At 47.9% G+C, this 15512-nt stretch overlaps 1 protein-coding gene across 2 annotated transcripts in view; it reads left to right on the top strand.

Moving 5' to 3' along the window:
- Positions 1 to 8022: 8022 nt before the first annotated feature.
- LOC147109668 (Golgi-pH regulating cation channel-like) overlaps positions 8023 to 15512 on the top strand; it is a 90535-nt gene continuing 83045 nt past the window's right edge. The window contains exon 1 of one of the 2 annotated variants that reach the window (XM_086003747.1): positions 8023 to 8282. In XM_086003747.1, coding sequence (XP_085859873.1) covers positions 8136 to 8282 — 147 coding nt within the window. In that variant the 5' untranslated portion in view covers positions 8023 to 8135. The remainder of the gene's footprint in view (positions 8283 to 15512) is intronic. The other variant, XM_086003748.1, reaches the window with a different exon arrangement.

Consider the following 15512-nt stretch of genomic DNA (forward strand, 5'->3'; position numbering starts at 1 on the left):
TTAAAAATAGGTCCCACTGATAAAGCAAAGCGAGTAATAGTCAGTCCTAATAAATGACCTATGGACAGTCTGATTATACGTAAGTTACATGCTTTTCACTGTACCTGGCCTCCTCGATATTTTCAGTACTGGGTTCCATCTTACTTTGGTTCGGTGCTTCAGTCTTCCTGTGCCTTGCTCATCTGTCAACATGAAGTATTTGAACAGGTGGTTTCTTTACTAAGTAACTTCTCTTCTGACACTCTGCCAGGTGCTCATCGGCTCCTCCTCTCCTGGCTTTGACTTCCTTAGCCCATCACAGAAGGGGCTGCTGGGAGATGTAGTCTAAATTATGTTGGCTGCACTTTCAGAAACCTATGACATTCAGGCAATCAGGAAACATAGAAACACAGAAGATAGGAGCAGGAGTAGGCCATTCGGCCCTTCGAGCCTGCTCCACCATTCAATGAGATCATGGCTGATCATCCAAATTCAGTACCCTGTCCCTGCCTTCTCCCCATATCCCTTGATCCCTTTAGCCTGAAGAAATATATCCAACTCTTTTTTGAATATATTTAATGAACTGGCCTCCACCGCCCTCTGTGGCAGAGAATTCCACAGGTTCACCACTCTGGGTGAAGAAATTCCTCCTCATTTCAGTCCTAATTGGCTTACCACTTATCCTTAGACGATGACCCCTGGTTCTGGACTCACCGGCTATCATAAACATCCTTCCTGCATCTAGTCTGTCCAGGCCTGACAGAATTTTATAGATTTCGATGAAATCCCCTCTCAATCTTCTAAATTCCAGTGAGTATAAGCCCAATCGACACAATCTCTCCTCATACGTCATTCCTGCCATCCCAGGTATCAGCCTGGTGAATCTTCGCTGCACTCCTTCCATGGCAAGAACGTCCTTCCTCAGGTAAGGCGACCAAAGCTGCACACAATACTCAAGGTGCGGTCTCACCAAGGCCCTGTACAACTGTAGCAAGACATCCTTGTTCCTGTACTCAAACCCTCTTGCTATGAAGGCCAACATACCATTTGCCTTCTTAACCGCCTGCTGCACCTGCATGCTTACCTTCAGCGACTGGTGCACAAGAACACCCAGGTCTCTTTGCACTTCCCCTTCTCCCAATCTATTGCCATTCAAATAATAATCTGCCTTCCTGTTTTTGCCACCAAAGTGGATAACCTCACATTTATCCACATTATAGTGCATTTGCCATGTTTCTGCCCAATCACCCAATCTGTCCAAATCGTACTGGAGTTTTAGGACATCCTCCTCACAGCTTACCCTCCCACCCAGCTTTGTGTCGTCTGCAAATTTGGAGATATTACATCCAATTCCCTCGTCCAGATCATTAATATATATTGTGAACAGCTGGGGTCCTAGGACCGATCCTTGCGGTACCCCACTAGTCACTGCCTGCCACTCGGAAAACGACCCGTTTATTCCAACTCTTTGCTTTCTGTCCGCCAACCAGTTCTCTATCCAAGTCAATACCTTGCCCCCAATCCCATGTGCCTTAATTTTGCACGCTAATCTCTTATGTGGGACCTTATCGAAAGCCTTCTGTCCAAATACACCACATCCACTGGTTCTCCCTTATCTATTTTACCAGTTACATCCTCAAAAAATTCCTGTAGATTAGTCAAGCATGATTTACCTTTTGTAAATCCATGTTGACTTTGTCCGATCCTGTCACTGCTTACCAAGTGCTCTGCTATTACATCTTTTATAATAGATTCTAGCATTTTCCCCACTACCAATGTCAGGCTTACCGGTCTATAATTCCCTGCTTTTTCTCTACCACCTTTTTTGAATAGTAGGGTAACATTAGCTACCCTCCAATCCATGGGTACTGTTCCAGAGTCTATCGAGTTCTGGAAGATGACCAGCAATGCATCTACTATTTCCAGGGCCACTTCCTTAAGTACCCTGGGATGTAGATTATCAGGCCCTGGGGATTTATCGGCCTTCAGTCCCATCAATTTTCCTAACACCATTTCCCTACAAATACTGATTTCTTTCAGATCCACCCTTTCATCAGGCCCTATGTTCCCCGGCATCTCTGGGAGGTTATTTGTGTCCTCCTTTGTGAAGACAGAACCAAAGTATGAATTTAGTTGGTCAGCCATTTCTTTGTTTCCCATTATAAATTCCCCTGATTCTGACTGCAAGGGACCTACGCTTGACTTCACCAATCTTTTTCTCTTCACATATCTATAAAAGCTTTTACAGTCAGTTTTTATGTTCCCTGATAGCTTACTCTCATATTCTATTTTCCCTTTCTTAATTAATCCCTTTGTCCTCCTTTGTTGAATCCTAAACTGCTCCCAATCCTCAGGATTATTGCTTTTTCTGGCCAATTTATATGTCCTCTCTTTGGATCTTATGCTATCCATAATTTCCCTTGTTAGCCACGGTTGAGTCACCTTTTTTGTTTTATTTTGGTGCCAAACTGGGGTGAACAAATTCTGTAGCTCATCCATTCGGTCTTTGAATGTTTGCCATTGCCTATCCACCGTTAACCCTTTGAGTGCCATTCCCCAATCAATCCTACCCAACTCGCTCCTCAGACCATCGGAGTTTCCTTTATTTAAATTGAGGACCCTAGTCTCTGAGTCAACTACTTCATTCTCCATCTTAATGAAGAATTCGATCATATTATGATCGCTCAGACCCAAGGGGCCTCATACAACAAGATTGCTAATTAATCCTTTCTCGTTACATAGAAACATAGAAACATAGAGATAGGAACAGGAGTAGGCCATTCGGCCCTTCGAGCCTGCTCCGCCATTCAATGAGATCATGGCTGATCTTCGTCTGAGATCTTAGCTGATCTTACCAGTTCAGTACCCCGTCCCCGCCTTTTCTCCGTAACCCTTAATCCCCTTAGCCTTCAGAAATATATCCAATTCTCTCTTGAAAATATTTATTGAATTAGCCTTCACAGCCCTCTGTGGCAGGGAATTCCACAGGCTCACCACTCTTTGAGTGAAGAAATTCTTCCTCATCTCTGTTTTAAATGATTTGCCCGCTATTTTTAGACTGTGGCCCCTGGTTCTGTGCTCCCCTGCCATTGGAAACATTCTCTCTGAATTCAGCCTGTCCAGGCCTGCCATAATTTTATATGTTTCGATGAGATCCCCTCTCAATCTTCTAAACTCCAGTGAGTACAAGCCCAAACTATTCAATCTCTCCTCGTAGGTCATTCCCGCCATTCCAGGTATCAGCCTGGTGAATCGCCGCTGCACTCTTTCCATGGCAAGAACATCCTTCCGCAGATGGGGCGACCAAAACTGTACACAATACTCCAGATGCGGTCTCACCAGCACCTTGTACAGCTGTAGTAAGGTATCCCTATTCCTATACTCGAACCCCCTTGATATGAAGGCCAACATACCATTTGCCTTCTTAATCGCCTGTTGCACCTGCATGCTCTCCTTCAGTGACTGGTGCACAAGAACACCCAGGTCCCTCTGCACTTCCCCATCTCCCAATCTATTGCCATTTAGATAATAATCTACCCTCCTGTTTTTACCCCCAAAGTGGATAACCTCGCATTTATCCACATTATAGTGCATCTGCCACGTATCCGCCCATTCCCCCAACCTGTCCAAATCGCACTGTAGCCTCCTGACATCCTCATCAGAGCCCACCCCTCCTCCTAGTTTAGTGTCGTCAGCGAATTTGGAAATATTGCATCCAATTCCCTGATCCAGATCATTTATATATATTGTGAACAGCTGGGGTCCCAGGACAGATCCTTGCGGCACCCCGCTGGTCACTGCCTGCCACTCCGAAAACGAGCCGTTTATTCCAACTCTCTGTTTTCTATCCGCCAGCCAGTTCTCTATCCACGTTAATACTTTGCCCCCAATCCCATGAGCCTTAATTTTGCATGATAATCTTTTGTGTGGAACCTTATCGAAGGCTTTCTGGAAGTCAAGGTACACCACATCCACTGGCTCTCCCCCATCTATTTTACCAGTTACTTCCTCAAAAAATTCCAGCAGATTAGTCAAACACGATTTACCCTTTGTAAATCCATGTTGACTCTGTCCGATCCTTTCCCCATTTGTCAAGTGCTCCGCTATTTTATCCTTAATAATGGACTCTAGCATTTTGCCCACAACCGATGTAAGGCTTACTGGTCTATAATTCCCTGCTTTCTCTCTACCCCCCTTTTTAAATATTGGGGTAACATTAGCTACCCTCCAATCCACGGGTACTGTTCCCGAGTCAATGGAGTTCCGGAAGATGATCCTTAGAGCATCTGCTATCTCCAGGGCCACCTCCTTAAGTACCCTAGGATGTAGTTTATCAGGCCCCGGGGATTTGTCGGCCTTCAGTCCCCTCAACTTACCCAACACCATATCCCTAGAGATACTAATTTCTGTCAGCTCCTCCCTCTCATTAGTCCCTATGTTTGCCGATATTCCTGGGAGGTTATTTGTGTCCTCCTTTGTGAATACAGAACCAAAGTATGAGTTTAATTGGTCTGCCATTTCCTTATTCTCCATTATATATTCTCCCGAATCGGACTGCAAGGGACCGACTTGGGATTTTACCAGTCTTTTCCTCCTGATATACCGATAAAAGCTTTTGCAGTCTGTCTTTATGTTTGCTGCAAGTTTACTTTCGTATTCTATTTTCCCCTTCCTGATTAATCCCTTTGTCCTCTTTTGCTGTATCCTGTACTGCCCCCAATCTTCCGGTCTGCTGCTTTTTTTTGCCAGTTGATATGCCCTTTTTTTTGATTTTATGCTGTCCCTAATTTCCCTCGTTATCCACGGTTGAGCCACCTTTTTAGGTTTATTTTTATGCCAAACCGGTATAAACATGTTCTGGAATTCTTCCATTCTATCTTTGAATGCTTGCCATTGTCTATCCACTGTCAATCCCCCCAGAAACACCACCCAATCAATCTTACCCAATTCCCGTCTCATACCCTCGTAATTCCCTTTATTTAAGTTCTGGACCTTAGTCTCTGATTCAATTTCCTCACTCTCCATCTCGACTGAGAGCTCGATCATATTATGATCGCTCTGACCCAAGGGGCCTCGTACAAGAAGATTGTTGATAAGTCCCTTCTCATTGCACAATACCCAGTCTAAAATGGCCTGATCTCGAGTCGGCTCCTCGACATATTGGTCCAGATAACCGTCCCGAAAACATTCCAGGAATTCCTCCTCCTCAGAATTTTTACTAATTTGGGTAGTCCAATCAATATGTAAATTAAAGTCACCCATGATGACAGCTGTGCTCTTATCGCACGCTTCTCTAATTTCCCTTTTTATGCCTTCCCTCACCTCCATATTACTATTTGGAGGCCTATATATCACACCCACTAACGTTTTCCTCCCCTTGCTATTTCTCATTTCTACCCATACAGATTCCGTTTCATCCGAGTTAATATCCTTCCTTTCCATTGCATTAATCCCCTCCTTTACCAGCAATGCTACCCCACCTCCCCTACCTTTTTGCCGATCCTTCCTAAATATTGTATATCCCTGGATGTTAAGTTCCCAGCCTTGCCCACCCTGCAGCCACGTTTCTGTAATCCCAATCAAATCATACTTGTTTACCTCTATTTCCACAACTAATTCATCCACCTTGTTCCTAATGCTTCTAGCATTAAGATACAAAGCCTTCAGGCTTGCTTTTTTCACACTCTCATTATGAATTAGTTTGGCCCTTTGTGTTTCTCTCCTTTGCTTATTGCTTCTCACCTTTCTACCATCTATTTCTGACTTCATATGACTTCCCTCTTTTCCACTACCTAGGTTCCCATCCCCCTGCCAAATTAGTTTAAATCCTCCCGAACCGCCCTAGAAAATATTACCCCGAGGACATCGGCTCCCTCACAGTTCAGGTGTAGACCGTCCCCTTGGTACAGGTCACTCCTCCCCAAGAACTGGTTCCAATGCCTCAAGAATTTAAATCCCTCTCCCTTGCACCACTGCTCAAGCCACGTATTTAGCTTACATAATACCCAGTCTAAGATGGCCTGATCTCTAGTTGGTTCCTCGACATATTGGTCCAGGAAACCACCCGTATACACTCCAGGAATTCCTCCTCCACAGTATTATTACTAATTTGGTTGGCACAATCTATATGTAGATTAAAGTCACCCATGATGACTGCTGTGCCCTTATTGCACGCTTCTTTAATTTCCCTTTTAATGCCATCCCCAACCTCCGCCTTACTGTTGGGGGGTCTATATACCAGGAAGCCCAATGTAATTTATGCTGTAAACTACAAGTGTTTAGCAATTAACAGTTGGAGTTGGCTGGAGATGGGAGATATGAAGCTGGATATACAGCATTTCTACCTATCAGGTCTTTTAACAAAAGGAATTTTGTGCTTAAAGCAAGGGATATTTACATTACAGGATATTTTCCATTTCAGGCACCCAGTGTCAGCATCAAGCACTCCCAGATCAAATACAGTATAGGCAACTACACAGCAAAGCTCCCTCTACTCTGCCTCAACGCTGCACTTTGGTCTTGATTTCAGATTCACATTCCACATTGGTACAATGCGACCTGTTTTCATTTTCCACATCAGCTACCCCCATTCCTTGGTGTCAACATATGGACAGTTTTGGTTGGAATAAAACTAGGAACTGGACTGAGGCCACCCAAGCAAATCACATTTTGGAATCTTGCAACCGACAGAAAGCTAACTTATATAGCAACAGGCTGATCTGCACCTGAACCCAGATCTAAAAGAATCCCATTCAGACATGACGCGTGTGTCAGTGCCTAGTCCAGATCATCGGCCAGGCTCGATCTCAAGCCTGCAGAGAAGTAAACTTCCAAGTAACCAATTTTATTTTCTCATCTGCTGAAGAGGCTGGTTTACGACAGAATCCAGTTCCATGGCATCTCATCCATTCTTCACATGTAAGCTCAGACTGTGTGTCAGAAAACCATCTGAACATGGCACAGCATCATAGCTGCGCTAGGAGGGGAGGGAAGGGAAGGGGGTGGGAGGTGAAGTGGGGGGAGGGAGGTGAAAGGCAGGGAGGGGGGTGAAAGGGAGAGGGGGGAGAGAGGGGTGAAGGACAGGGGAGTTCTCCCCAGTGTCCTGGCCAATATTTATGACATCATCTGAAAACACATCATTTTCCACATGTAAGCTGACGGCACCCAGCTCTACCTCACCAACACCTCTCTTGACCCCTCCACTGTCTCTAAATTGTCAGGTTGCTTGTCCAACATCCAGTACTGGATGAGCAGAAATTTCCTCCAACTAAATAAAGACTGAAGCCATTGCCTTCGGTCCCTGCCAAAACCTCCGTTCCCTAGCCACCGACTCCATCCCTCTATATAGCATCTGTCCGAGGCTGAACCAAACCACTCGCAACTTTGGTGTCATATCTGACCCAAAATAAACTTCCAACCGCATATCCGTGCCATCACTAAGGCCACCTATTTCCATAAACTTGCTCATATAAAACTCGTCTGGCCGTGTCCTAACTCGCACCAAGTCCCATTCACCCATCACCCCAAGTCCCATTCACCCATCACTCCTGTGCTTGCTGACCAATATTAGCTCCCAGTTAAGCAACACCTTGATTTTAAAAATTATCATCCTCGTTTTCAAATCCCTCATGGCCTCACCCCTATCTCTGTAATCTCCTTCAGTCCCACAACCACCCCCATATCGGCACTCCTCTAATTCTGCCCTCTTGAGCGTCACTGATTATAATCGCTCAACTATCGGTGGCCATGGCTTCAACTGCCAAGGCCCGAAGCTCTGGAATTCCCTCCCTCAACCTCCTTAAAACCTACCTTTTTGACCAAACTTTTGGTTACCTGTCCTAATATTTCCTTATGTGGCTCACTGTCAAATTTTATTTGACGACGCTCCTATGAAGTGCCTTGGGACGTTTTACTGGGTTAAAGGCGCTATATAAATACAAGTTGTTGTTGGGAGAGCAGTGTGAGGAGAGGAGGACAAGCCCAAACCCCATTAACGGTTGACCTCATGTGTTGCTCGCTGCAGGACACAAAATGGCCGCTGCGTCCGGCGCGCCAGCATAGAGCTCCTGGGTCCGCGGTGCGCCACCCGGCGGCAGGAGGTCGACGGCGCGTCAGGCCGGATGCGGAAGTGACGGGCCGTGTTGGGTCGCTGAGAGATGGCGGTCGCTGAGCTGAGACTGCGAATGATGCGGGGCCCGGGTGAAGGCTCCACATGGTGCTGTTGGTTCTACCTGCTCTTACTCAGCGCTATCCGAGCCAACGTCGCCGCGGAGTTATCTAAATGGAGCATTCCCGTTACGAAGGTAGGTCAGCGGGAGAACCTGCGCAAAGTGTGGGGGAGACGAGACATGAGAGGAAGCGACAGGCCATGGAAACACAGAGAGAGACTGAGGAGAGAGAGAGAGAGACTCTGAGGAGAGAGAGAGACTGAGGAGAGAGAGAGACTGAGGAGAGAGAGAGAGAGACTGAGGAGAGAGAGAGAGAGAGAGACTGAGGAGAGAGAGAGAGAGACTGAGGAGAGAGAGAGAGAGAGACTGAGGAGAGAGAGAGAGAGAGACTGAGGAGAGAGAGAGAGAGAGAGACTGAGGAGAGAGAGAGAGAGAGACTGAGGAGAGAGAGAGAGAGAGACTGAGGAGAGAGAGAGACTGAGGAGAGAGAGAGACTGAGGAGAGAGAGAGAGAGAGACTGAGGAGAGAGAGAGAGAGAGACTGAGGAGAGAGAGAGACTGAGGAGAGAGAGAGAGATATCGCCATATTTCAAAGAGGAGTTATTTGATACTCTCCACATGGAAATCAGCCATTTCCAGGCCCAAGGAAAGGTGATAATATGTGGGGACCTAAATGCAAGGACCGGTTGTGAACCTGACTTCATAGACCCACAGGGAAACAACCATGTGTTTGGCCAGACCCCTTTAGATGTCACACCAGCCATCGCAAATCGGAACAACCTTGATCGTGAAATAAATAAAAGCGGTAGGGAGGTAGTGCAACTCTGCCGAGCCTTAGGCCTGTACATAGTTAACGGTAGGTTCAGAGGGGACTCCCTAGGGAGACTCACATACTCCTCAACTCTTGGGTCTAGTGTGGTGGACTATACAATCACTGACCTGGACCCCTGCGATATCAACGCATTCACTGTCAGGCAGCAATCCCCCCTCTCAGACCATAACCAAATAAATATGTACCTTAAACTTTCTGCCCAAACTACAGACACAAAAAAGGAACCCAGTAAGCTCCATAAAATAAACCAGACATACAGATGGGCCCCAGACAGTGGAGAAAAATTCATCACAGCACTAAAGTCACCTGATCTCACAAGTAAAATATCAAAATTTAAAGAAAACCCATACGAGATCACCAGAGATGGTGTAAACATGGCCATAGAGGATATAAATATGATCTTCCATGAGGCAGCTGTAAAAGCCGACCTTGTGAAACAGAAGAGGAAGCGTCACAAAAGACAAAATAAAAATAAGAAATGGTTTGACCACGAATGCAAAAATGCCAGAAAAGACCTGAGAAAAATATCAAACCAAAAGCATCACCAACCAAACAATCCGGACCTACGTACTAGATACAATGAAACCCTCAAAAGATATAAACACACCATTAGGAACAAAACACAAAACTATACCCACAAAATACTCGAAGAAATTGAAAACTCCACCAATCCAAAACAATTCTGGGAAATGTGGAATAACCCGAGTACAACACAATTGCAAGCATTACCAATCCAAGATGGAGACATCTGGAGAACACATTTTGAAAACCTCTACAAAGACATCCCAATAAACGAAACAAACCCAAGTCAACATCAGGTCACAGAAAAACTCCACACATTAGAAGCAACAATTAAAGACAACCAAAACCCTCTAGACTCCCCAATCACATGGAAAGAACTGGCCACAAAAACAAAATCTCTCCACCTAAAGAAAGCCTGTGGCCCAGACAACATCAAAAATGAAATGCTCAAGTTCAGCAATATGGAGATGCAGGGTGCGATACTCAAACTATTCAACATCATATTACGCTCAGGCTGTTTTCCCGATATCTGGTGCCAAGGACTAATCTCCCCCATATATAAAAGTGGAAACAAATCAGACCCAAATAACTACCGCGGCATCTGTGTCAACAGTTGTCTAGGGAAGTTATTCTGCAGTATTCTAAATAGTAGATTACTTGATTTTCTTAACAAACATAATATCCTCAGAAAAAACCAAATAGGCTTTCTTCCAAAACACCGCACAGCCGACCATATCTATACCCTTCACACCCTCATTGGAAAACATATACACCAAACAAAAAATGGGAAAATATTCGCCTGTTTCATCGACTTCAAGAAAGCCTTTGACTCTATATGGCACGAAGGGCTCTATTATAAACTTCTTCAGTGTGGAATAGGGGGCAAAGTCTATGACCTTATTAAATCAATGTATCTGAAAAACAAATGCGGGGTCAAAATTGGAGACAAACGCACCGATTTCTTCACCCAGAGAAGAGGCGTCCGGCAGGGCTGCAATTTGAGCCCGACCCTGTTCAACATATACATAAATGAATTAGCAGACATGCTGGAGCAAAGCGAGTCACCAGGTCTCCGCCTCCTGGATGGAGAAGTGAAGTCCCTGTTCTATGCGGACGACCTGGTTCTGCTGTCTCCCACAGAACAGGGATTACAGCAACAACTAGACCTACTCGACAAATACTGCCAAAATTGGGCTCTAACAGTAAATCTAAAGAAAACCAACATCATGATTTTTCAGAAAAGACCCAGATGTCAGGAAAACAAATACCAGTTTACCCTCAGTGATACCACTATAGGACACACTATGAGCTACACCTACCTTGGTCTAACTATTACAGCATCAGGGAGCTTCAGCATAGCAGTGAATGCACTAAAAGAAAAAGCCCGAAGAGCCCTATATGCAATAAAAAGAAAATTCTACAACATCCAAATCCCAATCAAAATCTGGCTCAAAATTTTTGACAGCATAATCCTGCCCATTGCACTGTACGGTAGTGAAGTATGGGGCCCGCTAAATCACCAAAGCTACACTAAATGGGAAAAACACACAATAGAAGCCCTACATGCAGAATTCTGCCGAAGCATCCTTCGCACCCAAAGAAAAACGCCAACAAATGCATGCAGAGCCGAACTAGGCAGATACCCACTGATAATAAACATCCAAAAACGAGCACTAAACTTCCTAAATCACCTCAAATCTAGCTCCCCAGACACCCTTCATTTCAAAGCCTTTCAGACCCAAGAGCTAAACCCAGAAAAGAGTCCCCTGAGTCAGCTGCTACTGAAACTAAGTACTCAGCCGGACCCTGACCAGCCCCAGACCAACACAGCCGTCCAAACACCAATCCGAGTGAACCAAATCATTAAAAAATGCAAAGAAACCTACCTGGAACATTGGAACAAAATAACCGAAAGCCAAAGCAGATTAGAATGTTACCGGGCCCTAAAAGAGAATATAAACTGGCAGACTACCTCACGACCATCAGAGACACAAAACAGAGACAGACCCTCACCAGGTACAGACTAAGCGACCACCAACTGGAAATTGAAAAAGGCAGATACAAGAAATCCTGGCAGCCTAGAGAGAATAGAATATGCGATCAATGTCTGGCTGGCGAGGTTGAAACAGAAATGCATTTCCTCCTAAAATGTGAAAAATTCAACACATCAAGAAACATATTATTCAACAAGCTAAGCCAAACAACCCCAGATTTCAAGGAATTGGATGATCTGTCAAAATTGAGATTAGTCCTAGGAGAAGGAGACAGACCATACCTTGGGGCCAAATATGTAACAACATGTCACAACCTGAGGACTGTTTAAAAGTAAGACTGTTTAAAATTAATATTGAACATACCAAATGAAGTAGAAAGACTGTTTAAAATTAATATTGTTTAAAAGTAATATTGTATATACCCAACAAATGTCAAATCGATTGACACCTACAGAATGTTGGAAAACTGTACCTTTTTGCTATGTAAGCTTTGGCAATATGGTTCTCTGTAAACTTTCATGCCAATAAAGCATTTGAACTGAGAGAGAGACTGAGGAGAGAGAGAGGGAGAGAGAGAGAGAGAGAGACTGAGGAGAGAGAGAGGGAGAGAGAGAGAGAGAGAGACTGAGGAGAGAGAGAGAGACTGAAGAGAGAGAGAGAGAGAGACTGAGGAGAGAGAGAGACTGAGGAGAGAGAGAGAGAGAGAGAGAGAGGGAGAGAGAGAGAGAGACTGAGGAGAGAGAGAGAGACTGAGGAGAGAGAGAGAGACTGAATGTTGGAAAACTGTACCTTTTTGCTATGTAAGCTTTGGCAATATGGTTCTCTGTAAACTTTCATGCCAATAAAGCATTTGAATTGGAATTGGACTGAGGAGAGAGAGAGAGAGACTGAGGAGAGAGAGAGAGACTGAGGAGAGAGAGAGAGAGACTGAGGAGAGAGAGAGAGAGAGAGACTGAGGAGAGAGAGAGAGACTGAGGAGAGAGAGAGACTGAGGAGAGAGAGAGACTGAGGAGAGAGAGAGACTGAGGAGAGAGAGAGACTGAGGAGAGAGAGAGAGAGACTGAGGGGAGAGAGAGAGAGACTGAGGAGAGAGAGAGAGAGAGAGAGAGAGACTGAGGAGAGAGAGAGAGAGAGACTGAGGAGAGAGAGAGACTGAGGAGAGAGAGAGAGAGAGAGACTGAGGGGAGAGAGAGAGAGAGAGACTGAGGAGAGAGAGAGACTGAGGAGAGAGAGAGACTGAGGAGAGAGAGAGAGAGAGACTGAGGGGAGAGAGAGAGAGAGAGACTGAGGAGAGAGAGAGACTGAGGGGAGAGAGACTGAGGGGAGAGAGCGAGAGAGACTGAGGGGAGAGCGAGAGAGACTGAGGGGAGAGCGAGAGAGACTGAGGGGAGAGCGAGAGAGACTGAGGGGAGAGCGAGAGAGACTGAGGGGAGGAGAGCGAGAGAGACTGAGGGGAGGAGAGCGAGAGAGACTGAGGGGAGGAGAGCGAGAGAGACTGAGGGGAGGAGAGCGAGAGAGACTGAGGGGAGGAGAGCGAGAGAGACTGGGGGGAGGAGACTGGGGGAGGAGACTGGGGGGAGGAGACTGGGGGGAGGAGAGCGAGAGAGACTGGGGGGAGGAGAGCGAGAGAGACTGGGGGGAGGAGAGCGAGAGGGGGAGAGAGCGAGAGAGGGGAGAGAGCGAGAGAGGAGAGAGCGAGAGAGGGAGAGAGCGAGAGAGGGGGAGGAGAGCGAGAGAGGGGAGGAGAGCGAGAGAGGGGGAGGAGAGAGAGAGAGAGAGGGGGGAGGAGAGAGAGAGAGGGGGAGGAGAGAGAGAGGGGGAGGAGAGAGAGAGAGAGAGGGGGAGGAGAGAGAGAGAGAGAGAGAGGGGGAGGAGAGAGAGAGAGAGAGAGGGGAGGAGAGGAGAGAGAGAGAGAGAGGGGGGAGGAGAGAGAGAGAGGGGGGAGGAGAGAGAGAGAGAGGGGGAGGAGAGAGAGAGAGAGGGGGAGGAGAGAGAGAGAGAGGGGAGGAGAGAGAGAGAGAGGGGGAGGAGAGAGAGAGAGGGGAGGAGAGAGAGAGAGAGGGGGAGGAGAGAGAGAGAGAGGGGGAGGAGAGAGAGAGAGAGGGGGAGGAGAGAGAGAGGAGAGAGAGGGGGAGGAGAGAGAGAGAGGGGAGGAGAGAGAGAGGGGGGAGGAGAGAGAGAGAGGGGAGAGAGAGAGAGAGAGGGGAGGAGAGAGAGAGAGGGGGAGGAGAGAGAGAGAGGGGGAGGAGAGAGAGAGAGGGGGAGGAGAGAGAGAGAGGGGGGAGGAGAGAGAGAGAGAGGGGGAGGAGAGAGAGAGAGAGGGGGAGGAGAGAGAGAGAGAGGGGGAGGAGAGAGAGAGAGAGGGGGAGGAGAGAGAGAGAGGAGGGGGAGGAGAGAGGAGAGGGGGAGGAGAGAGTGAGAGAGGGGGAGGAGAGAGAGAGGGGGAGGAGAGAGAGAGAGAGAGGGGAGGAGAGAGAGAGGGGGGAGGAGAGAGAGAGGGGGGGAGGAGAGAGAGGAGTGGGAGTGTGTGAGTGGGGGAAGGAGAGTGAGTGAGAGGGGGGAGGAGAGAGAGAGAGAGGGGGTAGGAGAGAGAGAGAGGGGGGAGGAGAGAGGAGAGAGTGGGGGGAGGAGAGAGAGGAGGGGGGGAAGGAGTGAGAGGAGAGGGGGAGAGTGAGTGAGAGAGAGGGGGGAAGGAGAGAGAGAGGGGGGAGGAGAGTGAGGGGGGGTGGGGTTGTGAGGGGAGTGGTGAGGGGGGAGGTGTGTGTGTGGGGGGTAGGTGTGTGTGAGGGGGGTTGGAGTGTGTGGGGGGGGAGTGTGTGATGTGGGGGGGGTTGGAGTGAGTGTGGGGGGGATGGTGTGTGTGAGGGGGGGGTGGTGAGTGTGAGAGGGGGGTTGGTGTGTGTGGGGGGTTGGTGTGTGTGTGGGGGGGTTGGTGTGTGTGTGGGGGGTTGGTGTGTGTGGGGGGGTTGGTGTGTGTGTGGGGGGTTGTGTGTGTGTGGGGGGGTTGGTGTGTGTGTGGGGGGTTGGTGTGTGTGTGGGGGGGTTGGTGTGTGTGTGGGGGGTTGGTGTGTGTGTGGGGGGTTGGTGTGTGTGTGGGGGGGTTGGTGTGTGTGTGGGGGGTTGGTGTGTGTGTGGGGGGTTGGGTTGTGTGTGGGGGGTTGTGTGTGTGGGGGGTTGTGTGTGTGTGGGGGGTTGGTGTGTGTGTGGGGGGGTGTGTGTGTGTGGGGGGTTGGTGTGTGTGTGGGGGTTGTGTGTTGTGTGGGGGGTTGTGTGTGTTGTGGGTTGGTGTTGTGTGTGTGTGGGTTGGTGTGTGTGTGTTGGGTTGTTGTGTGTTGTGGTTGTTGTGTGTGGTTGTGTGGGTTGTGTTGTGGGGGTTGGTGTTGTGTGTGGGGGGTTGTGTGTTTGTTGGTGTTGTGGGGTTGTGTGTGTGTGGGGTGGGTTGGTTGTGTTGTGGGGGTTGTGTGTGTGGGGGTTGTTGTGTGTGTGTGGGTTTGTTGTGTTGTGGTGGTTGTGTTGTGTGTGGGTTTGTTTGTGTTTGTGGGTTGGTGTGTGTGTGGTTGGTGTGTGGTTGGTTGTGTGTGGTTGGTGTTGTTGTGGGTTGGTGTGTGTGTGGGTTGTGTGTTGTGGTTGGTGTGTTGTGTGGGTTGGTTGTGTGTGTTGGTTGTTGTGTGTGGTTGGTTGTGTGTGGGTTGTGTTGTGTTGGGTTGGGTGTGTGTGGTGTGGGGTTGGTGTGTTGGGTGTGGGTTGGTGTGTTGGGTGTGGGTTGGTTGTGGGTGTGTGGGGTTGTGTGTGTGTGGGGTGTTGTGTGTGTGGGGGTGTGTGTGTGTGGGGGGGGTGGTTGTGTGTGTGTGGGGGTGGTGTGTGTGTGTGGGGGGTGGTGTGTGTGTGGGGTGGTGTGTGTTGGGGGGTGTTGTTGTGTGTGGGGGTTGGTGTGTGTGTTGTGGGGGGTGGTGTTTGTGTGTGGGGGTGAGAGAGAGAGAGAGAGAGAGAGAGAGAGAAAGGAGAGGAGAGAGAGAGA

The sequence above is a fragment of the Somniosus microcephalus genome, chromosome 12, assembly GCF_052327205.1.
Source record: "Somniosus microcephalus isolate GS21.2 chromosome 12, FLI_Smic_1.0, whole genome shotgun sequence".
Classification (NCBI taxonomy): Eukaryota; Metazoa; Chordata; class Chondrichthyes; order Squaliformes; family Somniosidae; genus Somniosus; species Somniosus microcephalus.